This window comes from Trachemys scripta, chromosome 17, assembly GCF_013100865.1.
Source record: "Trachemys scripta elegans isolate TJP31775 chromosome 17, CAS_Tse_1.0, whole genome shotgun sequence".
Lineage (NCBI taxonomy): Eukaryota > Metazoa > Chordata > Testudines > Emydidae > Trachemys > Trachemys scripta.
The window spans coordinates 21,561,653-21,586,864 of NC_048314.1; the positions used below are offsets into that span (position 1 = coordinate 21,561,653).

At 42.1% G+C, this 25,212-nt stretch overlaps 1 protein-coding gene and 1 long non-coding RNA gene across 5 annotated transcripts in view; one reads left to right on the plus strand and one right to left on the minus strand.

Annotated features, from left to right (window-relative positions):
* STOM (stomatin) overlaps positions 1–9,236 on the minus strand; it is a 25,669-nt gene extending 16,433 nt beyond the window's left edge. Inside the window, exon 1 of one of the 2 annotated variants that reach the window (XM_034793670.1) lies at positions 9,078–9,236. In XM_034793670.1, coding sequence (XP_034649561.1) covers positions 9,078–9,138 — 61 coding nt within the window. In that variant the 5' untranslated portion in view covers positions 9,139–9,236. The remainder of the gene's footprint in view (positions 1–9,077) is intronic. The other variant, XM_034793671.1, reaches the window with a different exon arrangement.
* A 254-nt stretch (positions 9,237–9,490) lies between these two features.
* The window catches only part of LOC117867232, a 70,668-nt gene continuing 54,946 nt past the window's right edge, over positions 9,491–25,212 (plus strand). Inside the window, exons 1-2 of one of the 3 annotated variants that reach the window (XR_004643332.1) lie at positions 9,491–10,531; positions 10,998–11,072. This is a non-coding gene — a long non-coding RNA (uncharacterized LOC117867232). The remainder of the gene's footprint in view (positions 10,532–10,997; positions 11,073–25,212) is intronic. The other 2 variants (XR_004643333.1, XR_004643331.1) reach the window with 2 other exon arrangements.

Here is a 25,212-nt window from a genome sequence, read left to right on the forward strand (position 1 = left end):
AACTCAATTGCTTCACAAAGGATTAACCCGCATGTTCCCTGCTCCCCGCTCTATCAAGTCCTGCAGGTCAGTATGGTTCCGTTTCATAGATGGGGACGCTCTTAGAGAGGTTAAAGTCTATATTTTTCAAGTGTATCCACTGACTTTGGGCACTTAACTTTAGACAACTAGGGTCCGCTTTTTAGAGGGGCTGAGCACCCACAACCCCAACTGAAATCAGTAAGAGCTGCATCTATTCAGTGCCTTCAAAAAATCATGCTCCAAGGGTCTCAAATTGAGACACCAAAAATTTGAAAATTTAGGCCTAAACTGATCTGACCAACCTCACACAAGAAGTCAGTAAAAGAAGCCCTGAGGCTTAGTTTACTCCTTCAGTCAACAGATCAGCTCTGAGGTATTCTTTGGCCTTTCAGCTAAGACAATCTAATTTATCTTGAAGGAGGATGGACGTCACAATCCAGTATTACTCAGAAAGGTAGGATGAACTGATTAGCCTCTTGTCCTTAGCCAAGGATGAAAAGAAAGATCAAAGACAAGTTAGCTCAAGCTCAAGAATGTGCTCACAATACCAACTCAGGGCTTCTTGAAGGAAAGACCCCATGACCTGTTGCTTAGTAGCTCTGAGTAATAAGGTTATTTGTGGGTAACGGGGACATACAGAGGACAAAGAAACTATTGCTGCAATTTGGTAATCGAGGAAACGATAAACAATTGTGCACAAAACTATTAAACAAACAGCTGTCAAAACCTGGTCATTCAGGGTGTGTTCACAATGCCATTAAAAATGCACAGCTGGCCCATGCTAGCTAACTCAGGTTCACAAGTCTCAGGCTCAGGGGCTGTTTCATTGTAGTGTAGGTGGTCAGGCTCGAACTGGGTCTCCGGGACAGTGATTTCAATACGATTTGCTGGCACTAAAGTCACTTGGGAGAAAAAAAAAAAAGAAAGAGGATATTGTAATATGTTTGGTGCCCCATCTCAGCCCTGTGCCTTTTGCTTGGTCAGACACTACATGTCCTCAGATCAAGTATATTTAAAAAAAGATTTCGCACAGCTATATATACAGCATTCACTCCTGGACTCAGTTCACCTCCCACCCACTTTTAACAGATTCTAACACTTCTAACAGATTTGAACAGTACCGTAGAGCTTGGCAGAGTGTGACAAAGAACAAATCATTCTTTTCACTAAATGCCCACCAAATAATTGACAATAGAACTGCTAAGAGAACAGGTGTGCAGCATACTAGGTTCTGGGACGAAAAAAAGACACGTTTCGGTTTCAGCACAGGTAACTGTAGAATGGAGTTCCACTTCCACTGGAACAAGAGAATCAGATCAAGACAGATTAATAGAATGAGCTAGAAATGGGCAGAGAGGAAGAATGGTTTGTGAACTGGACTGGGATTCTGAGAACTGGGTTCTGTTCCTTGTCCTACCACAGCGTCCTGGTGTGACTGTAGGTGCCTCACTTTCATGTCTGTAAAATGACACTCCATCCCAGAAGCATATTGTGAGGATTAACCTGTGGGTCCATGTGATCACCTGATACTACAGCAGTGAGCACCATACAAAAGCTCATCAAAAACAAATTATTATTAATTGTATTAATGTAGGGCCTAGGAGTCTTAGTCATGGACCAGGACCCCATTGTGTTAGATACTGTACAAATACAAACAAAAAGAGTCTCTGCCCCAAGAAGCTTACAATCTAAGCATAAAATAAGAGTAAACAGATGGATACAGACGGGGGTAGAAGGAAACAATATTGGTCAACATGATTGGCAGTGGTCTCAGCACATAGCAACCTAACCTAAAATAAAAAATAAAAAATAAAGCTTTATCATACAAAATATGGAAATCCATACTTCAAACCTCAGTACAACAGAACCCCATTTACTCAATCTAATTGGGACCGGAGCCAGATTGGATAATTAAAAATCCGGATAAACCGGAGAATTGGAAAATAAATTGCAGCAGTGCCATCTAGCGGCCACAGGCGAGATCACCCGCTTCTGGCCCTGAAGTCCTGGTTGTCCGGTTAGTGCAGACAGCTGGTTAATGAAGGGTCAGATAAATGTATTTGTACAGTAATGGATATACTGTATCTAGTAAATACGAGGGAGGCTCTCCCAAATAGAAACAGGAAAGCAGAGAGAGACTGAATTCTGCAAATTCAGAGCTTATCTTTGTTTCCACAAAATAGTTCAGTGAAATCTGGTATATGCAACCAATCAAGGAACTGACAAAAACTGGCTGCTTAAAACAGGAGGTGGAAAAGAATTTATTTAGTGTATTTTGGGCCACGTCTTATACCAAGTAGTTGCCTAATAAGGATGAGTTCCTGTACAAGTGTCACTGTATTGAACTTCAATATTCTGCTCTCCCTACACATTTGGAATGCCAAGGGGATAGCCACTCTTGCATGGGGGAAGAGGGGGAGAATACCAAAGGGGAGTACTATCATATGGATATGAGGAGGATTTTGCCTTTCCACAAGCTGCCATAGACTCCAAAATCTGAGAGAAAACACACACAGCTAGAAGCAGATTTTACAGGTTTGTGGTCCTCATACCCACACATAATCACTGCCACAAGTGTATGTTATCTACAATAATAACTTATTAGATTAATTGATTACATAAATCCGCGCTCAGTATGTCAAATTATGCTGAATACCTTAATTTTCAATCAATTTGTAAAGCTGGTGAATTTGATTATCTGTTCTATTAAGACAGGGAAGGTGGGGAAATCAGCTTGTGCAGTTTTGTTACTCTATTCACTATATTATCACTTTCGTTATATATTGAGAAGTAGGTTACCAAAGAATGACTATAATATATATCCATATGTTCACGGTCATTTATGTCAGCTTACTGGAGATGCAGAACTGGATGTAGATATGATATATGTCAGCAGCTAAAGTGCTGCAATCTGTCCTTCTTAAATTTGGGCCTTCTGGTTTCTAAGAGCCTTCAAAATGTAACATCTGTATCTTCCTCTTCCTTCTCCTCCACAAAGAAATTGCGTATAATGGACACAAAATGCCTATATATTCAGGAAGGAAATATAGTTTGCCAAATCAGCAAACAATTTCCTGTAGTTCTTGGGCAACCACTGGGTTATTCAACTGTGTCTTGCCCCAGTGTACTTAGCCTTGTGAGTATTCAGATTTTGAAAAGGATAATAAAAGGTTTTGGCTTAAACCTACAAAGGAGCAATTTTTTGTTGTATAGAATCAGATTTTTCAGTGGCTAAACAAGCTTTTACCCTTCCCAAATCCCAGGAAACTTTCCTCACAATCAGACTTCCTGTCCCACTGCTGCTTCTCAGAGCTACCAATAAAGAGGTAAATGGAAAGATCTTTTCTGGATGGAAGTTGTTTAACATGTGTTTGAGAGTTCAGCCTACTTTTTAAAAAGGCATTTAAAACCAGAATGTTTCAATTCACTTATTCAAAGTCAAACCCAAAATAAAACTTGGTAGAATACAGCTCTGCAATGCTAATGGAATTCACATGAACAAACACACCTTTACTATGAGAGCAGAAAGGTAGTTTACGTCAGTGCTTTATTGCTGTATCAATATTTAATAGCATTTTTCAGTGATAGGATACTCATGAGATCACAAGAGGTTGTCAGGATGAGCTCAAGATGCCATTCAAAACAGAGAGAGTTTATGCCCTGCTTGACTTTTTACACCCAACCAACTCTACAGAATTAGCTCATTTGGGAAATCCTAGCATTTATTACGGGATTCATCAGGAAAGGAGTGGTCTAGAGACTAACCATATATTTCACAATCATACACAAATTTCAACAGCATTTCATATGAAATATTAGTAGAAACGAACCTTTCCACATTGCTACATAGTCAAACCTGACAGGGACAAATATTGTCCCACTCTATCTCAGGAGAAGAAAAAGTCATACACGCACACTGCATGATCACTAGCATTTATTGTTGAGGATATATATTTAAGTTTTAATATACAGGAATCTTTTAGGCAACTGCTGAAAAACTGACTTTAATAATCATAATGAACAAAGAGAAAATACATTAGATAATTCCTCCACAGTAAGAGACTCAAAAACAGAGTAGTATTACATGCTGGTAAAAATGCCCGAGTCCCATCTACACTACAGCTTCCACCACTGCTACCACTTACAGAATTGCATCATTTTTCAGAACCGTAACTCCCTAGAGCAGTCAAGGTCTACAAAAGTCAGTACCTGTATTACAGCAACTACTAGCAATAGCAAGCTGTTTACTACAGTGCTATCTAACTCTGCTCTGAGCAGGTTTTCATAGGCAGAAATATCTGAGTCCCATGTGTGCTAGCAGCTTAGCACAGGTGAAACGTCACCTATTGTTGTAATACAAATTTTAATTCTTCTGTTTCAGCATGTGAAGAGAAAAAAAACCTTGCTCGACAATTCTTTGAAAGGCAGATCCTGCATGCCCATTAAACAGCTTCTGGGCCATATCATACCAAAGTGGTTCCCAAGCTTTCCAGACTACTGTACCCCTTTCAGGAGTCTGATATGTCTTGAGTACCTCAAGTTTCACCTCACTTAAAAACTACTTGCTTACAAAATCAGACATAAAAATACAAAAAAAGCGTCACAGCACACTGTTACTGACAAATTACTTACTTTCTCATTTTGTCTGTATGAAATTTTAGTTTGTACTGACTTTGATAATGATTTTTATGTAGCCTATTGTAAAACTAGGCAAATATCTAGATGAGTTGATGTACCCCCAGGAAGACCTCTGCGTACCCCTGGTTGAGAACCACTTCCATACCATATCACTTGTTTAGCATTCTTAGCTTGCTGTTGATGTCTCCTGTAACTTTTCAAAATACATATTATTTATAAACAATACCATTTGTTTTGTATTTTATTTCCTTCTATTGTTTATTACAAGAGACATTTACAAGAAAACAAGGTCTGTTTCATTAACAGTTGGTCTTCTGTTGCTTAGTCCCTATTTAAAAATCAGTCACCCTCTGTTTGTAACATCACAACTGGGTTTTGTATATAGAGTTATGGGATCGTAAACATGATTAAGAAGTCAAGTTAGCATTCAGAGAGCTAAGGATCCCCTCAGGAACAGAGATACTCTGACCACTAGACAATATAACAAGTTTGGCAGTCTCAGTCCAGCTAAGAATGGAGAGTTGTCCATATTGCAAAAGCCACCACCACTGGCACTGATTTACCCCCTTAGCAGCAAGGCAGAATAAAAAAGTGAGGACTGACCTATCCACTCATCCCTAAAAGAAATTCTCTCTATAAACCAGTGTTGGGGCAGAAACTTGTATTTATACTGCCCATGCTGTACCTGTACTTAAGACAGATGACTTAACTCTCCAGATACGTCAGTTCAACACATTTCACTAATACCAATTTTTAAAAAAGTTAACGGGATGAGGACTGAGTATGTGTCCCTCTAGGATGCTTCCATCCTATTGGGGCACACCCACTGATAACTATTGGGTTTGTTCTTTGTTCCCTTGCGCAAGTTTGTTATTTTGGTCTCTAGTGAACTATTACCACTACTGATCCTCTCCTAGCCAGTTGGGTAGGATACTGTCAATCAAAAGGACAGCGACAAATTTGTACCCTTAGAGCCAGCAACAGACCTTTTACACAAGCTTCTCTACTTCTCCTTGGTTACAATTAAGCAACTCTATCTCCTTATAAGCAATTAATACTCCATTCTGCATTAATGGCTGGAGTGATGAATGGATTTAATGATGGCAAATTGTACTGAATCAAAATAATTATAGACATCAGTAAGTCGTATCAATTTACTGTATGAATACTTCATCTACTATGGCAAAAATAATGTACAGCCGGTGTCTTAGCCTCCATGAGAACAAAGCATACAACAACTTCTGAATGACTGATAACTCGGAATGTGAAAAGGTAAGAGAGAAATTCACTTAATCTTATTCCAGGCACTTATTCAAAATGACTGGTTTAGTTATTAATATCTAAATATCATAAAAAAGAATGATATAGATATTTCAGTGGATACCAGAACTAGGCATTGGCCCCATGCCTAACAATACAAACCGGCATGCTGATATTTACACAACACAAGCTGCTCAACTAAACCTTTATATTGAAACAATCTTATGAATAATTCCCTCCACCCCAAACTGACTACAGCACAGAACAAACCCATATTTAGTCGCATTCTGGCTGTCTCAATCTCCATTACACCATGTATTTAATGGCAAAATAAACTGGTTTTCAGTAGTCAAATTAGCATTGTAAGATGATAGACATGGAAAATATCTGTTATATTGAGTTCATCCTCTGAAAACCAACTCTGAGAAGTCATATGAGATGTTAAAGTGATAAGAGCAGATAATACATGACACCCAAAAGACCAAAGAATGTTGGATAGTCCAACTTTTTCTAGTATAGCCCAAACTGCTAGTGTAAAGCACCACTGAGAAACAGGAAAAAAAAGTGGAAATTGAAGAAGAGTGATCTGTGTCTAGTGATGCAAGCATGCATGTGTGTACGTACAAATTAATATTTGGTTAAAATAAAGTTTTATGAACTTCCATTATGATTATTTTGAAAATCCTGCTGTCAGGGTTGTTTCATATCCCACCAATCCTATGCAATAGAACAGTGGTTCCCAAATTGGGGTTCGTGAACTATCCCTGGGGGTTTACGAAATGTTACAGGGGGTTCTTGGGGAAAAAAACTCCCTAATGGCAGACAGAGCTGTCCCTTGGGACCCCAGGCAGCCTGGAGCCCCTGGACTTCCAAGAGCTGAGCAGATCAAAGCAAGCGTATTGATCACACTGAGGAGATTTCAACTTCAAGACTCCTTACAAGAAATGGAAAGGGAGGTGTATATTTTTTGCTGTTTTTCAAATTAAATAGGCAGCTAGTATTGTTTTAAAAATTATTATAAAGAACAAGTTTAAGCTTTGTTGTAATGTGCGTTGTTTGCCAGGACTGCTCAAGACCTGAATGTTTGTGTAGGAGGAACTCTTTGAGTGGGTTTTTTAAATACCTTCATGCTGTTTCACATCTGATACTCCTTGATGAAACATAGGAGCCTTGTCTTATAACAGGCTTATTCAAAGTGATACAAACTACGAAAGTGAGATCTTGGAAGTGTGTTGCTGTTTTCATAATGTAATAAAAATACTGTCATGATAAATAATAATTAATAATAAATAGTGTGTAATATTTCCAAGACCACTGCTTTTATAATTTATAGTCAGGTAAAGGAGAAAATCCCTGGAAATATTCATTTTTAGGAGGGGGTTCGCAAGACTTGACATTTTAGTGAAAGGGGTTCACAAGTTGTTAAAGTTTGGGAACCATTGCAATAGAGTGACCAGACAGCAAATGTGAAAAATCGGGACAGGGTGTGTGTGTAATAGGAGCCTATATAAGAAAAAGACCCCAAAATCAGGACTGTCCCTATAAAATCGGGACATCTGCTCACCCTACTATGGAACCATCAGCCACTTCCTAAATTATAAGCATATGATGCTATTTTCACCATCTCATCCTTAATAGAACAGTTTGTTGTTTTAAAATCCACTATTATATTGAATAATCTGGTTAGTCACTATCATCCATCGAACATTTTGCTAATACCAAACACATTTAGTGGAGTAAACATATCAGTTCTTCTTATTCTCATTTACAGTTAGAAGTCTCTAAGGGGACTAGCTTTGTTGACAAGGATCTTAATTATATGTGGAGTTTCACTTCTTAGTGATCCAGCCATATTAGTTTCTGTCCAAAAGAAAACTGCACATTAGGTCATTTGCTAATGAAATGAACCCCCTTTCCCTACCTTCTTATTCCCATTACTACAAGTTGACACCTCATACAAGGAACTGAAAACTTTAGACTTATTTAAAAATTTAACCCAATTTCAAACCTCCTCCTCATCCATTTTTGCTGTGTATCCCATTCTGAGTAGCCAATCTTGTAAGAGGCCGGTGCCACACATTTTGTTTCTGGACATACGGTAGAACCTCAGAGTTACGAACGCTGGGAATGGAGGCTGTTCATAACTCTGAAATGTTCGTAACTGAACAAAACATTACAGTTCTTTCAAAAGTTTACAACTGAACATTGAGCGAATACTGCTTTGAAACTTTACTATGCAGAAGAAAAATGCTGTTTCCCTTTATTTTTTTTAGTAGTTTATGTTTAACACAGCACTGTATTGTATTGACCTCCCCCCCGCTGCTGCCTGAATGTGTACCTCCAGTTAAGGTGACCAGATCGCAAATGTGAAAAAATCGGGACGGGGTGAGGGGGTAATAGGTTCCTATATAAGAAAAAATCCCAAATATCGGGACTGTCTGTATAAAAATCCGGATATCTGGTCACCCCAGTTCCAAATGAGGTGTGTGGTTGACTGTTCATTTCGTAACTCTGGGGTTGCGAACTCGGAGGCTCTACTGTAGGGTGGTGACACTGGGCGCTGGTCTAGCTCGTCTCGTTTTAGGCCACCAACCTAGGGTTGCCAACCCTGCAGGACGGTCCTGGAGTAGAGTGACCAGACAGCCAGTGTGAAAAATTGGGACAGAGGGTGAGGGGTAATAGGCAACTATATAAGATAAAGTCCCAAATATCGGGACTGTCCCTATAAAATCGGGACATCTGGTCACCCTATCCTGGCGTCTCCAGGAATTAATGATCAATGTTTAAAGAGGTCATGGGATGGCACCGCCAGGAACATGACCAACCAACATTGGCAAGTTCAAGCCCGCCACAAGCTCCAGCTGTTCCTGTGCCCGGGGGGCCTGGCTGGCACAGAAGCTGCGCGCAGGCTGTGTCGGTGCCCGCAGCGGGGGTGGGAGCCCAAGGAAAGGGAACGGGCGAGCTGGGTAACCGGACACATGGGGGGGGGTGCCCTGCTGGGAAGCTGCGAAGCGTCTGAAGCGAACTTTGCCCTTGTTCGGGCCCGCAGCGAGCGGCTCCCGGGGGCGGGCAGCGCCCTGAGGGAAGGGGCGCGGAGCGCGAGGCTCTGCCAGCCCTGAGGGGCGCTTCCCGCCTCCGGCCCGCCGCGCGCGCCTTACCGCTAAAGGTGTCCGGCACCCGCCGGCTGCGGTCGGGTCTCGCGCCCTGCTTGTCCGCCATAGCCGCGTCCGCTGCGAACCGCTACCCTCCGCTCCGCCGAGTGGCCGCACCCTAGCCGCCAGCCCCGCGCTTCCCTCCGCCCTGAGCGCCCCGGGGCCGCCCCCTGCGCCAGGCCCCGCCTCGGCCCCGCTCAGCAGGGCCCCCAGGGCTCGGGGCGGAGCGCGGGGCCCCCTGGTTTCCGGCTGCCCTGGGGGGGAGACCCGCATTTTCCCCTGCGGTGAGGGGATGTGCGGGGCTATGGAGTGGCAGAGGCACAGGGGTGTCAGGGATATGGGGAGGGGGACAGGGGGTGTCAGGGATGGGGGGCAATAGGAGGCAGGGATATGGGGAGACAGATACTGGGATATGGGGTGTCAAGGATATGGGGAGGCAGATACAGGATATGAGGGGCAGGGTTATGGGGAGACAGATACCGGGATATGGCATGTCAGGGATATGAGGTGACAGATACAGGGATATGAGGGGCAGGAATACGGGGAGACAGATACCGGGGTATGGGGTGTCAGGTATATGAGGTGACAGATACTGAGATATGAGGGGCAGGGACATGGGGAGACAGATACCGCGATATGGGAGGCATGTATAGGTGGAGACTGACAAGACACAGGGTTATGGGGGTGTCAGGGATATTGGGGCAGAGATATGGGTCACCGGAATATGGAGGTGTCAGGGATATGAGAGGCATCTCCTGGGGGCTCTGGGGTTGGGTTTGAAGCCATGTCTGTTAAGTTATCTCTTCCGCTTTTCACTTTTCGTGTTGGATAGTCACTGTTGGTGCCCAGTGCAGGGTGGAAGGGAGGGCAGGGCTGAGTCAGGTTTGCAAGGAGCAGCCAGAAAGAATCATTTTGCTATTGAGATGTGAGGGTAGATGAATACCCCCTCTTACTGTTCACACTGCGGGCAGTGCACTTGGGGTGACCATTGGCCCTGTGACGTGTGAAGGGATGGAATTGTTCAGGCCAGAATGTTCTGTGGTGGTTACGATTCCCTGGGTGGGAATTGGGCAAAGGGGCCCTCGGATGTGATGGGGGAGGTGACAGCTGGTGAGTTATCTGGGAAATGGGCTGAAGGACCATAGGGCATGGTAAGGCGCTGACACGGATGAGGCAGTTGGGAAATGGGCCTTAAGAGGAAGGGAAGAGGAGAGGCATATGGGCACTGGGCCATAAGAAGAGGAGAGATTCTTAAGAAAGTGCAGTGACAACAGCAGAGCCCCCTTGACGAGCGGTGAAAAAAGTGAGATAAATTGGACAGGGTGTAAGCTTAAGTATGTGAGAGGAGCAGAATCAGGGACATGAACATGAGGTGAAAAGAAAGGGAGAGAAGAAACCAACCAATCCAAAGAGAATATGAGAGCACTGGAAGCAAACAGGCTGTGAAATTCCCTGGGAAGGTAAGTGACCCTCTAGTTTGTTTGAATATGAAAATTTCTGGGTGTTTAATAGTAAATATTGTTTCCAGTGGAGGGATAAATGGGCTCAGGGGAGATATTGCTAGAAGTAAGGTGTTTCAGTGGGGACTGGGAGTGTGCTCTAGGTCATTCAGTCTCTCTTTTACCTAGAGTCCATGGCCATTTAGGATAGGATTTTCAAAAAAAAGGGCTCAGCATTGTAACACTGTTCCTGTTGAAGTCAGCGGACGGGTGCAGGGAGGGAAAAAGAGTTTACCATTTTCTTAAATGGGAGGAGCGTTAAGGCAGCTTGAGCACTTTTGAAAATTCCACCTATAGGGTCTTGGCCTTAAGTGGCCCATGGGGCTCTTGCTGCTTCTCTCTCTTACTGAGATGCTGCTGGAGACACTACTTGCTTAGCCTAGTAAAGTGCTGATTCTATATTCCTCCCTCCCTTTTTTTTTGGCAGAAAACAGAGCCATGATCTTTGCAGCTTTCCTATGAGATTCCTTCCATGGTAACAACAATAGAGCCATAGAAGCAGGTAATTACATACTCAGCTGCTGCGCTGTAGCAACGTTGCTGTGTAAGGTGTCACACCTGTAAACATTTCAAGGCTGAGTCCTGGCATTAGAGGGCTATATGTGACCTGTGACTATTCTTTAATCACTCTTGGATTATGGGGAATAAACGTTTTCCACAGCTATGAAAGTAGAGAACGAACATACACATATATTTATTGTGGGGCATCATTATATTTACAGCTTATAATCACTAGCTTACTGGGTAACTTTGTTTCATTTTCTCGATCTGCAAAACTGAGATAATGATACTTAGCTCCTTTGGAAAGTATTTTGAGATATATGGATGAACAGTGCTATATAGTAGCTAGGTATTACTAGTGTAATTTAAAAGCTTAATGTGAATTATAATATATAATTCCTCTTTGTTTGAATCTTCCCTTGGAAATGCCCTGGCTTTTGCGTTCCATTATGTGATTAATAAAGCCATGGGGAATAGAGTTTCCTGTTTATGTAGAGCGATTTGTAGCTAAGTACAACAAATGCATGGTAAGTGATATGTAAGCTTCTCCTCTATATTATGGGCAAGGGAAATTACATTCTTTTTTAGTTAAAATGAAAGATTTTTTTGTCCACTGCAACCTTATTTCAGAAGCAAGTGAATCCCAAGATGATATGAACAGCATCAGTGCAAGAGCATAATGTAAAACTCTTTCCCACCGGGCCTAAGACGCCTGATAAACAGCCCTTCTCATCATCAATTGGCATGAATTTCTAATTGCATCACTTTGCTAGCAGATTCCAGACTAGCTCTAAGTAGCAAAAAATTCTCAGAATAAATCAGGGATAAATGAAAACAAAGACCAAATCTATTTTATGGTCCTTGAGTCCTGATAAACTTTTTCAAATCTCCCTTTTCTGACCACCACTACGAATATGCTTAAGAATATTGTCTGTGGAGAGCTGGAATTAATATGTTCATAGGTGTTGTCACCTAGGGAGGTTCTCAAGCTGGTAGTGCTTCTATGCTTTGTTTTTCATTTTACTGTTGTGTAAATTTACCTGTAGTTCTTCCTGCAAAAGATGTCAGTCAAACAACCTTGGAAACTGTATGTCTCTTTATCCGGAGAGCAGCTACAGCAGGATATCAACACAAGGTAGTCAGATGCCTGACAGTTTAGGGCAGAGAGTTCTATGACTGTGTTCATCTTTAATATGGAGACCAGAAGTCCCAACATACATTACTGCATCTTGATCAGAACAGATCTTACAGCAGACTGGAATACTGCATATTGAGGCATTTAGTATCAAGAGGCTACACCACCATATTAAAGATGAAGGAGACTGCAGTCTTGTCTATTTTGTTTGTACAAATTAAGTGTGCAGTGCCTTGGACTTCTGACAAGTTGTCAGTGCTGATCTCTTCTGAGAAAATAGAGCTATCTCTGCTATAGGGGGATCACTGTGCTGAAAGTGTTGTCCAGTGATAAGGACAACTCCTAACAGTAATCTCAGTAGGTTGAGAGGTAAAGGAGGATGCCCCTGAAATACAAGGAATAAATACTGTGAGCTGATGGTTTACTTTAGACCAAGTTTCAGCAATGAATAGTAAGCAGATAACTGCTAGCCTCTCTTAAAATCAATATCAGTAGTTAAGACTTGGGCATTTTCACCTTAGTAAAGCTAAAAAAATCACTTCATGAACACTAAAGTATCAAGCTGTTGTACAGAGTTTCACTAACATCTCATGCGTTTAGCTACAAACTAATACATATTTATTTCAGCATTTTGCTCAAGAATTTTAGAGTAGAAAGCCTTTTATCTGATTTCTTAAAGAGGATTTCATCCTGTTCCTGTTAAAGTCAATGGGAATTTTGCCATTGACTTCAGTGGTACTCATTGGTGATGGAAAAACTTGGGGATGAACACAAAGGTATTGTTCTCTGGATGATTGCTGCCATCGAGTGTCCCCTACCATGCACTACATCCATGTAATTGCTAGAAAGTTAACCAGTCTAATCAATAGTTTGTTTGTGTGTATATGTTTTTTCTTTAAACTGTGTAGCGGTGATTTATGTTGTTATATTAGTCAAATATCATGTTTTTTTCATCCTTCCTAAACATATCATACTTAAGAGAGGCATGCAATAATACACATGTCCAGCTACTTCCATCTATCTATACATAGGTCTTTCTTTCCACTTATCCTTTCTCCTTAGATTCATTTGAAGAAGGCTGCTGATGTTTGTAAGTAGGAATTGTTTTCTCTAAAACTGATTATTACAAATATAAAATTATCATGTTCTCTAAGTATATATGTTTTAAGGACATATTAATTAGTATTAAAATCTGACTGTGTGAACTAAAGCATTCAACGATCTACCCAAAATCAAAACAATTGGCAGAGTACCCTGAAAATCAACAAGTCCACCCAGCTTCCTTCCCCTCCCGCCATTCCTATCTATTCCCTCACCCGTGGCTCTTGTCCCTTTCTCCCATCTCCTATTATCCACCCTCTGGCTTCAGACCCCTCTCTAACTTCACTCCCAGGAGCGGCGCCAAGGTTTTTGGTGCCCTAGGCGGGGGTTCTTCCGCGCTCCTGGTCGTCGTCGTCAATTCTGAGGCCGGGGGGGGGTCCTTCCGCGCTCCCAGTCTTCGGGGCACTTCGGCGGCGGGTCCCGGAGCGAGTGAAGGACCCGCCACAGAATTGCCACTGCAGACTCGGAGCGCGGAAGGACCCCCCCGCCGCCAAATTGCCACCCCCCCAAATCCTGGCACCCTAAATGGAAGTGCCGGCCCTGCTCACTCCTATGCATTCCAGTAAGGCTGCTTTTGAGTCCTAGATGCTGTCTGGGCACTGTAAGAGTGCATCATCCTTTTCCTTTGTGCTGCCTGGGTGCCACGGGGGGGCGGGGGGGAGGGGAGGGGACTTTGAGGCCACCAGAGAGTCAGTCTCCCTGCTGCATTTCCAGTACTCAGTGTCATAGCTGGAGGAGCAATTGCAAGGAAAGTCATGTTCTGCCTCCCGGCAGCCCCAGGATGGAGCATACTCAGTCCAGTCACACACAGCAATGTGAAGCGTTAAGCATGTTCAGTTCAGACAGAATGCTCAGAGAATTTGGCTGCTAAACTCTAGCATATCTCTGAGCATGTGTGAACTGAAATTTTCAGAGGCTCATAACTTAGTCACATTTGGGTAGATTTTCATGGAGGCAACAAAAGGCACACCTCTGTCACTATGGTAAATTTCCAGTCATGGGGGCACTAGAATTTTTCAACAAAATGGTTGTAAGAATTTTTTAACATGGCAAAACAATGTATTTTTCCTTAATCTCAGTCTGAGAAGCAGCTGAACAGTTTTTGCTGAAATTTTCCAAAACAATTCACTCCAAAGCAGCCCTCTGACATGGAAATATCAGCTTAAATGGTTAAAGTTTGGCAACTGAAAAGAGGGTCTTCTGCAAAGTTTTGAGCAACCTTAACTATAGGCATTGCTACCTGCACCATCTACATTTAAATAATCCTAACATACTTAACAGCTCTGAGACTGGAAAAAATGGTCTTTTTAAAAATCTGAAATTCATGGAAGACAGGGGTATGAGAAGGAAGCTCCCCTTGGTTAATATTATTATTATAGAGTATTGGATTTGGCCACCAATGTTACTACTCTTCACTCCCTGATATCCAGAAGCCCATTTGTATCATGTGGGGGAAGCCTTTATGGGGCAGGTATTCCTGGAATTGCTAAGCTTCAAGTGAGTTTATTACAGCTGTTACTACTATCAATTTCAACCCAGAAAACTCAGGTCTAAACAAATACAATATTATGGGAGCTGATTTACAAGAGCGTTAGTGAAAGCTTTTCACTTCCAGTATTCACCTAAAAGACTTGCTATCTGGCACAGATGATGTTTGTCCTTTCTGAGTAAGGAATGAATAGAGTTAATTGGCACTTTTGACCTGGATGTGGCGTAATACAAATTCTGAATTCTTGTGGACATTAAAGATCCCATGGCTCTTTTTGCTAGTTCAGAGGTGTTGGCTCTGGTGTGCAATCTTCTTGCTGAAATTCCTGTTACTTTGATTAGAAATAGTATTCTTCTTTGTGTGTCCCTAAACTATAGCATAGGGTTGCTGCTACTATTATACTGTAGTGGTATCGGGTCTCATCTCAGTTACAGCTGCATTTCAGAAGTAGTGCTTTTTGCACAGCAGCACTCTCGTCAACCAGCAGGCACTCTTGTCAACCTTGGGTCATTACAAGGTTTTTATGTGGATTCTGTATCTCAAGACCATGCCTTGTAAGAAAGAGCATGATGATACTGTCACTGTTGAACATTTTGTAATAAATATACCTATCTCATAGAACTGGAAGGGACCTTGAAAGATGATCGAGTCCAGTCCGCTGCCTTCACTAGCAGGACCAAGCTTTTTTCTTTTTGCTCCTGATCCCAAAATGGCCCCCTCAAGGATTGAACTCACAACCCTGGGTTTAGCAGGCCACTGCTCAAACCACTGAGCTATCCCTCCCCCCATTTAAAAAAAAAATTAGGGTTGGAATGGCCCTGCTCAAAGCAGGACTAATCTCCAGACAGATTTTTTACCCCAGTTCCCTAAATGGCCCCCTCAAGGATTGAGCTCATAATCCTGGGTTTAGCAGGCCAATGCTCAAACCACTGAGCTATATCAACATTTCATCCCACTCTCATCATGAACCCTTCTCTGCCCCCCACCGCCTCCATCATCACTAAGAGTTTGCATGATTTGGGGCATACAGAGTAAAGGCAGAAGAGTTTTAATACATGAAATGGATGTATTTAACATTTGCAATATCACTCAATAACAATACCTATATATGTAATAAGGTGTTTCTGTAGCACTGTAGGTGTGTGATGGTTTATAGCTCAGTATAAAAAAGCAAGGTTCCCCAGGAAGTGTACAATCTGTTAGGGTATGTCTACATGCAATTAAAACTGCAGCTGGCCCATGCCAGCTGACTCAGACTTGAGCTAAGGAGCTGTTTAATTACAGAGTAGACATTGGGGCTCAGGCTGGAGCCCGGCCTGTAGGACCCTGCGAGGTGGAAGGGTCCCAGAACTTGGGCTGCAGCCTGTGCCTGAACCCACAATTAAACAGCCCCTTAGCCCAAGCCATCTGGCATGAATGAGCCACAGATAATGGAGGGTCAGACATACCCTTAGTGTACAAAAAGGGACACAAACAAAAGGTGGGACGGCTTGGGAAGGACAAAGGTTACAAAAGCAAAAGATCATGTGACTGCCTTCTTACTTTATGTTAATATGTAATCATTACAGTATGTAGGAAACAGTGGTGGAAGGCTAATAAAAAGGATCTTTAAGGAGGGATGCAATTCAATGTGGGTAGTATTTTTTATTTTGATTGTATATTGTTGCAAGACACATAATATGAGTGCCCTATATAAAGTAGCACCCCGTTTATTCGACCCTCCATTATCTGTCTCTCTCTATTAACAGAACAACCAGCGCACGCAGGTCCAGAAGGGGGCAATCTCGTCTATGGCCACTAGATAGCACTGCAGCTTCGCACTTTCCCATTCTCCAGTTTATCTGAATTTTTGATTATCCAATCTGGCCCTGGTCCCAATAATTGGATAAACGGGATTCTTCAGTACTCCAAATATTTTATGATTTGCAAATGGCAGTACATAAAACCAGTAAGTTAGTCTGGTAGGATTAATTGATCTTCAAATTTTATATATAGTGTACATCATCTATAACTTAGCCTCTAAGTCTAAGCAATGGCCCCCTGCATTTTCCTTTGACAGGATCACAACATCTTTTTGAACTCTGATCTTTTTGTAAGTTTTATGGTATTAGCCAAATGTAGGGAAATTTGTTCTTGAGCGTGTCTGCATGGGGACACTCAGGAAAGTTAAGATGATCTAACTGTAGGTGTGAACTTAAAATGCATTAAATCCCTGTGTGGGCTTTCTCCTTCAGAAGTAAAGTGGCTTTTGTTCACCTTAATTTAATCCTTTTAAAGGGGATTAAGATGCTGCTGATTTTTGTATATTGCACATGGCTGTTTGCGTCAGTCCTGTGTGTCATGACCCAGGAGTAGTTGTTGACAGAAGATGCAGTGCACCATCGTTAAGTATCCCAGTATGCTCTGTGCCACCATCCAGCACAATGTCTTGTGGGTCACTTTCATGTACTTTGTGAAATAACAGCAATTTGCACAGAGGTTTCTAGGAACTAGAATCAATTCCCACAGTCCCACTTTCTCCATCCCATAATGCTTGTTCCATCTCCATTTTCACACTTTTAAAAATTTGCAAAATCCCACATGCTGCTTCTCTGTCTCTGGTATCTCTCTGTCAGAAGCACAGACCCTGCACAGCTCAGCACAATTCTCATGACCATTGCTGATACAAGATGAAAGATTCTCCTGCATCTACGGAACCTCAATAACTTGTGCTACAACTGGTGATGCAGTGATGAAAATGGGATGCCTGAGCACAAGGAATGGATAATGGACACAGTGAATCAAAATGTCAGCTTGTTGCTGACGTTCATTAAGCAATTCAACATGGTGAATTGGTGCTTCTGGGCCCTCACTGGTGGGATCACATCGTAATGTGATGGTTTGGAATGACAAGCAGTGGCTGCAGAACTTTCGGATGCAAAAGGCACATTCCTGGATTTGCGTGCCAAGCTTGCCATAGCTCTCCAGTGCATTGACACTGGAATGCAAGCTGCATTGATAGTGGAAAAGTAAGTAGAGATCATAGTCTGGAATCTTGCAATGCCAAATTGCTATTGATCAGTGGGGAATCAATTCAGAGTTGGAAAATCCACAGTGGAGGCTGTTGTCATCAAAGCGTGCAAGGCCATCAAGTATATTATGTTGTACAGAGACTGTGACTCTCAGCAACGTGCAAGAATAGTAGATAGATTTCAAGAAATCTATAGGATGCAGATTCCTACTTTGACACCTTCATCCCTTGCCAATGAGTACATCAACAGAAAGAGGTACTTTTCCATGATTATTCAAGCACTGGTGGATCACTGGGGACGTGTCACAGATATCAGTGTGGGCTGATCAGGGAAGTTGCATGGTGCTTGCATCTTCAAGAATACAGGACTTTTTTAAAAGCTGCAAGCAGGGACAATCTTCCCTGACTGGCACATTAACAGTGGCAATGTTGAAATGCCAATGGTGATTCTGGGGGACCCAGCCTACCCCTTACTCCCAAGCCAAGGAATAATCATCTACCAACTAAGCAGGTGCAGGATGACTGTTGAATATGCTTTTGGTAGATTAGAAGGTCACTGGTGATGTTTGATGGCTAGACTGGATCTCAGCGAGACAAACGTTCCTATCATTATTGCTGCACATTGTGTATTATGTAATTTTTCTGAGGCAAAGGCTACTGGGGCAACATGCAGAAATGTGGTGGACAGTCTGTCTTTTGAATTCAAACAGCCACACACCCAGGGCTATTTCTTCTGGCTCTAACCGAGCACAGGATAGTGATCTGTTGTGGACTGTGTAAATTAGACTGATATAAATTCAAGATTAGTGTTTCCTAACATGTAGTAGTTGCTTGAAGTGGTAACTACATTCATTCCAAATTATTAACTTTAACTGTGTTCCCAGTGCTTGTTTAAAAAGTAAAGGGAGGAATCAAAAGTAAAAGCTTTTGTTCTCTAAACACGATGGATGGGATGGATGCCATTTTTAAATTTGGGAAGAAGGGCAGGAGGGAATGGAGGTTTTAGTTACCAAAAAGGGAAATAGAGATGCTTTTAAAGAATACAGTATCTATACACTTACCTGAGCTCCTTTCTCCTTCATCACTGGGCTCATCCAGGCTTGACTGGTTGGACTGGCTTGTCGCTGGCGGAGTTGGGTGATTCCTGGATCATCACATGGTTTATCCACCCTTCTGGTTCCCCCTCCTCCATCAGCTCACTATGCCCAGCTCTCACAAAGTGTCTGCAGTCACATTCAGAGTGCTGGTGGGGTCCCCAACTATGACATGCATGTCATTGAAGTGGCAAGACTGTGGCAGCCCTAAGGCTTGCTGCCCTCACTCACCCCCTGATATGCCTGATGAAGTTCCTTGGCCTTCACCCAGCATTGCTGCTCATATCCCTGTCATGGCCCATGGATGTCTCTAACCTTCAGCTGCTCCTTAGCTGGGCTTGCACAGCCTCTTCTCCCTATGGGTGGAGGAGAGCCATGATGTCCAAACAGGAATGTGTCTGGTAGCTTTGTGTGCATGGAGCTGACATGGTGGATGCTAGCAAAGGTGTGTTAGTAGATATGCTCACCAACGTGAGCAACCAGGAAAAAACATTTCAAAATCACACCGAGTCTTTGAAAGGTCAGGCAGGCATCTGGTATGTATGACCCCTGGGCAGCAGAGGTCAAAATTATTACTGGAGTGACCCCTGTCTCGGGGGCAGGGGTATTATCAGATAGCTGCAGGATTGCTATGGTCAACAGAGGTAATGCGGTGCCTACAGTAGCACAACATCGATGGAAGTAAATTGACTTTGGCTCTGTGTCATTTGGGGAGGTGGTGTTATTGCATCAATTAAATGGGCTGATATTTCAGCAGGAGACAAATTTAGGTGTGGATGCATGCAAAATTATGTCAAAACAAATTGACTTTGGTCAAGCTAACTTTGTAATGTAGCCCAAGCTTAAGACTCCAATGCTAGCAAGGTTTAATTATGACCTTGTATTTATACAAAGCTTATTTTTTTCATTAATGGCATTTTCAAAGACTAAGACAATTCACAGTAACACACACCTGAAATCACACTGGATGGCATTGACCCATTGTTATGATATAGGTTGAGCAATGAAAGCCTGTCATTTACATAGTACATTTTCTGAGTGTTTCAACAGAGGCCTTCGGCCGTGGATCTAGGTAACCAAATGTCCTGATTTTATAGGGACAGTCCTGATATTTGGGGCTTTGTCTGTTACCCCCCCCAGCCCCTGTCCTGATTTTTCATTCTTGCTATCTGGTCACCTTATGGATGCCATAAATAATGATGCATGTTAACAGTGCAGGACGGGCTATTTCAAAGCACTGTACTGACATCCATTTTGCATTGCATATAATATCGAATACTGTAAAATTTTCTCACTGGGTGCAGTACTTATCTGCATAGAGGGGGAACACTAGGATTCTTTTAAACATGTCTGTGTGCTTTTGGTGCAGAATTAATTACCAAGATGCACAGAGATTGATTGGGCCTTGGGAATCTCCAGCGAATGTTGTGTACTTTTCCAGACTGACAGCTAGATGGTACTGTTGTGTAATGCAATAAATATTCCTCTGCCATTTCCCATAAGATGGCAGGTTAAACAGGACCAGTCACCAGTGCCTGTTTATTTTAATTTTCTTAAAAAACTGAATTTGATGCTGGCTAAAGGTGCCATATTATAAGATCTTTTCAAAGGATGTCCAGAGAACAGCTATAGCATAGGCCATAGCAGTGCAAGTTTCCCTACATTACTTACTGCTAAAGTGCTTCAACCTTGCCGTAGAGTGACCACTTTTAGGCATGACAGAGTAGTTCAGTCTCCATGACTATTAAATTTTGTTCCCTCTGCCATGAGATTGCCAGTAAGGGTATCAATTGTGATAGAGAGTCTTGTGGTGTGATCACCTGGTCAAGTCAGAAATGGACTGTGACCCAAAAATTCATGGCACATAGGACAGACAGCCATCAGGTGTTTACAGGTAATTGGTCGTACAGGTCACCGTCCACCTCCAAAACACCTTTTAACAGAAATACATAATAACCAAACTAACAATTTTTGATAAAATAAGGATATTTATTAACATTCAAGATTTACAACAAAATAAAGCAAATCATTGAAAAAATCATTGCCAATTTGTATTTTAGGAAGAATGTTTTTAAAAAGCAACCTAAATTCAGTAATTGTTAGAAGATAATTTTAAGCCCTTAAATTCATATAGCCAGATCTAATACTATATACAAAATGCAATATTATCTCCAACATACCCATCCCTGTTACAGATCCAGTCCCAGAATGCCAGTGTTGAGGGTGTTTCCTGCTTCCCATCACTCCATGCTTCTTATTAAAACTCAGGTCTACAGTGTGATGGGTTCGGTCACAGAGACCCCCTTGGGACTGTCACCTGATGTGCTGAAATTACCTCTGAGCCCATTTTCCCTGCCAGCTTGGGACTTTAGAACCCTGTCTTGTTGAGCCAGATATGCTAACCTGCTGCAACACAGACCCAGGATCTAAACCATGCCCCCAAAGCTGCAGACTAAACTGAAAATGGCTTAGCAAGTACTCCTGTCTCCAGCACCCAGACACCCAGCTTCCAGTGGGATCCCAAATAAATTTGTTTTACTCTGTATAAAGCTTATACAGGGTAACCTCATAAATTGTCCGCCCTGTATAACACTGATAGAGAGATATGCACAGCTGTTTGCTCCCCCAGGTATTAATCACTTACTCTGGTTCAATTAATAAACAAAAGTGATTTTATTAAGTATAAAAAGTAAGATTTAAGTGGTTCCAAGTAATAACAGACAGAACAAGGTAAGTTACTAAGTAAAATAAATCAAAATATGCAAGGCTAACTTAATACACTAAGGATCTAGTTACAAATACTAACTTCTCACCCTAAATGTTATCTCAGGTACAATCCTTTTCAGACCAACGTTGTAGTTTATGGCCTGGAACCACACAGGCATGGTGAGATCGAAATAACTGTGTTTACCAACTATGTACAACATGCAAGGCCTAGTTACATAGAACCCTGCCAGAGCATGCGTATATGAAACTTAGAAGACACTGCACCCCTAGAACAGGGGTGGGCAAACTTTTTGTCCCGAGGGCCACATCTGAGTGGGGAAATTGCATGCATGTACCTGTGTCTCAGCATACAGTTTGCAAACATTTAAAAACAGACATTCTGATAATGCAACAGAAAAATTCATACTTAAATCTAAAAGTCCTAAGAAAATGAAAGCTTAATATAACTTTTGCACGGATTTGTTAAAAAGTGTGTGTGTGTTGGGGGAAAATAAACTTCTCTCTGATCCACTGGGTTATAGAATAAGGGGAATATAAACTAGCTGTTACTAAGGTTCTGTGGTTTTCACTCTGGGGTGTTTCTGCATGCTCTTTTTTTTTAATTGAAACACACCTGTAAAAATGTTAAATAAAGGGATGTGCCTTCATATAGGTTTGTCTTTTAAAGTGTTTATTCCTTTATTTACAAAACTTTCACTTGTATTTGTTGAAAAGCCAGCGAAGAAGCAGCCTTCTTATCTCTGATCCACTATTACATTACAAAGGCTGTTTTTGCTGACAGTGGCTTTGCTGCAAAAGCACGCTTCTTCAAATTGTCCTTACTAAAAAATGACCAATGTTAGTCTAAAACATAGGGGAAATCTTTTAAAAATTGTTTGTTATGAAGGGCATATCGTTTTAACCTTTATTAAAGCCCCTATGTAAAAGGGATACATGGTGGGAAAGATGCTTGGGGTCTGATTTTTTTAGATGAGAATAAGGCAGTTAAGGGGTGGGGGAGGGAGATGGCTCTTGTTTAAAAATCTTGGGACTGTAGGATTGGTTCAGGAAAATGTATTCTATGATGCAGCTGTAGAACAGCGTCAGATTGGTCCGTTCCAAAGGTGGAGATAACTAGCTTGAGGGGCTGTGAACCTTGGAAGTTGCCTCTTTTCCCAGGAACAGTTGGAAGGGTAAGATCTCTCTCTCACTGACTCAACCATGTGCGGTCTCTCTTTGCCCTTTGCAAAGGGGCTTTTTTTTCCCTTTTCTTGCCCTGTTCTCTCTTTTAACCTACCTTTATATGTTTTTCTTTTAACTCTTTTAAAATGCTCTTTTCTTAACCTATCCTTGTATTTAATAGTTTAAATGCTTTTCTATTAACCTCCCTTTATACTTTTTACCATGTGCTTACTAAAACAGTCTCTACTTTAGTAAATTCTTTTTGCCATGTGTGTTCTTTTTAACCTATCTTTCAATATTATTTAATGTTTTTAAATGCTCTTTTCTTAACCTACACTTATATTTAATACACCATTTACATTTATCTCAATTTTTTATTCTTTAATAACCTGCCAAACTAGGCCTTTAAAATCATCTCACCTTACTAAACCACACCAAAAATCTCTCTTTTCTTTAATAACTTGTTTCTATTCTTTCAAACTATCCCTTTAAAAACAAAAATCTCCATTTATTAAAGTTCTCTCTTTCAATTCTTTAATAACATGCCAAACTAGGCCTTTAAAATAATCCCTCCTTACTAAACCTAACCAAACAATCTTTCTTTCCTTTTTTCCTCTAAACCTTACCAAAGCTTTCTTTTTTAAATCTTTAAGCTCTCCCACTCTCTTCTTTCAACCTTTTTCTCTAAACAAGCAACCAAATGTATCGAAGCACAAGCTCACAACATTCCCCCTATTCAAACATAAAAAGATAATCTTTTTTTTTTTCCAAAATGGCTGATGGTGCCAAACCTCGACACCAATGGAAATGGGGACGGAGGGTGGGACATAAGCCCTAAATTGGGCGTGGAAACCTGTCCAAAAATACATGGTGATGAATGCTATCGAGGTATATACCACAGCTTACGGCTTCTGAAGAAAAGTCCTGCCTCCAGAGTCCAGGGTTACTTTATCCATGGAGTTCATGCCAGATCTAGGCACTGAAGAGCCCCACTACTGGCTCTCCTGCCCTCCTGGATACCCCCTGCTCCACATTCAGGGATCTGGTTAAAACAACCACACCTCAATGAATAGAGGAGAAGTTACCTTATGATCACTCTGAAGTGTGCTCTGATTTTTTGCATGCTTTAAATGGGACCTGAATTCTGACTCTGCCCAAATCACAAGGTTGGGCAGTACAATGATGTGTTGTCATTAAGACAGCAGCCTCCAATGAGAACCCTATTTGCTGGGCAAAGAGAATAACTTTGTTCCTTTCAGCTGAGGATCTCAGAGCTCTTTACAGGGATTTTTTTAGGTAGGGCAGCATGTGGTACTAGTAGTCAGGAGGTCTGAGTTCTTCTACTGACTCATGGTATGACCTTGTTACGTCAGCTTTCTGTGCTATTTCCTCTGTACAATGGAGGTAATACCTAACCCAAACATGGAAGATGCCTTCTGTATAGTAAGTGATGTATGCAAATGGGAAGCTTTGAGCAAAGGCTTGTTCATTTTGATATAGATTTTTGAAATACTGATCTATACAGCCCCATAAGCATGAAAGACTCTTCAGACAAATGAGATGATTCCCTTACCCCAAAGAGCTAACCCAGCTTCAATGAGATGGGGTGGTCCTTTAGAGAGAGGAGGAGGAGAGGAGAAGGATTATAGCCTGCAAATCCCTGGGTTACTGGGCTTAGTAATATGCGTGGTGAGTGTTTTGTAATTGGAGTCTCAATACTGTAATCTTCCATTGGGAGTCAACAAAACGATATGTTTGAAAGCTACTTGTGGCGGTAGACGGTGGCCTTTAACTCTTGGACAAGCTTGCTTTATATTCAGTTTGACCCCCTTCTCTCTATGTAACACAATAGCTTTTAAAAGCCATACCCAATTGGTTCAAACATTTCAGGGAATATTCTAGGCATCAGTGGCCAGAACAGCAGTGATTGAGGAAAACCAAAAGGGGAAAACAGGAAGCCGCTCCATCTGTTTAGCATAGTCACTGCTTCAAGTACCTCTGCTGTTGCCTATGGGTCAAGCACCTGGTGGATGGCATCCATTATTAGCACCTTCTAGCACAGGGGTGGGCAAACTTTTTGGCCCGAGGGCCACATCTGAGTATAAAATTTTTATGGTGAGCCATGAATATCCCAAAATTGGGGGTTGGGGTGTGGGAGGGTGTGAGGGCTCCTGCTGGGGGTGCAGGCTCTAGGGTGGGGCCAGAAATAAGGAGTTCAGGGTGTGGGAGGGGGCTCCAAGCTGGGGCAGGGGGCTGGTGTGTGTGCATGGGAGGGTGAAGGCTCTGGGGTGGGGCTGAAGAGTTTGGGGTGCGGGGTGTGTGTGTGAGGGCTCTGGTTGAGGATGAGGGCTTTGGGGTTCAGGAGGGTGCTCTGGGCTGGGACCAAAGAGTTTGGAGGGTGGGAGGGGGATCAGGGCTGGGGCA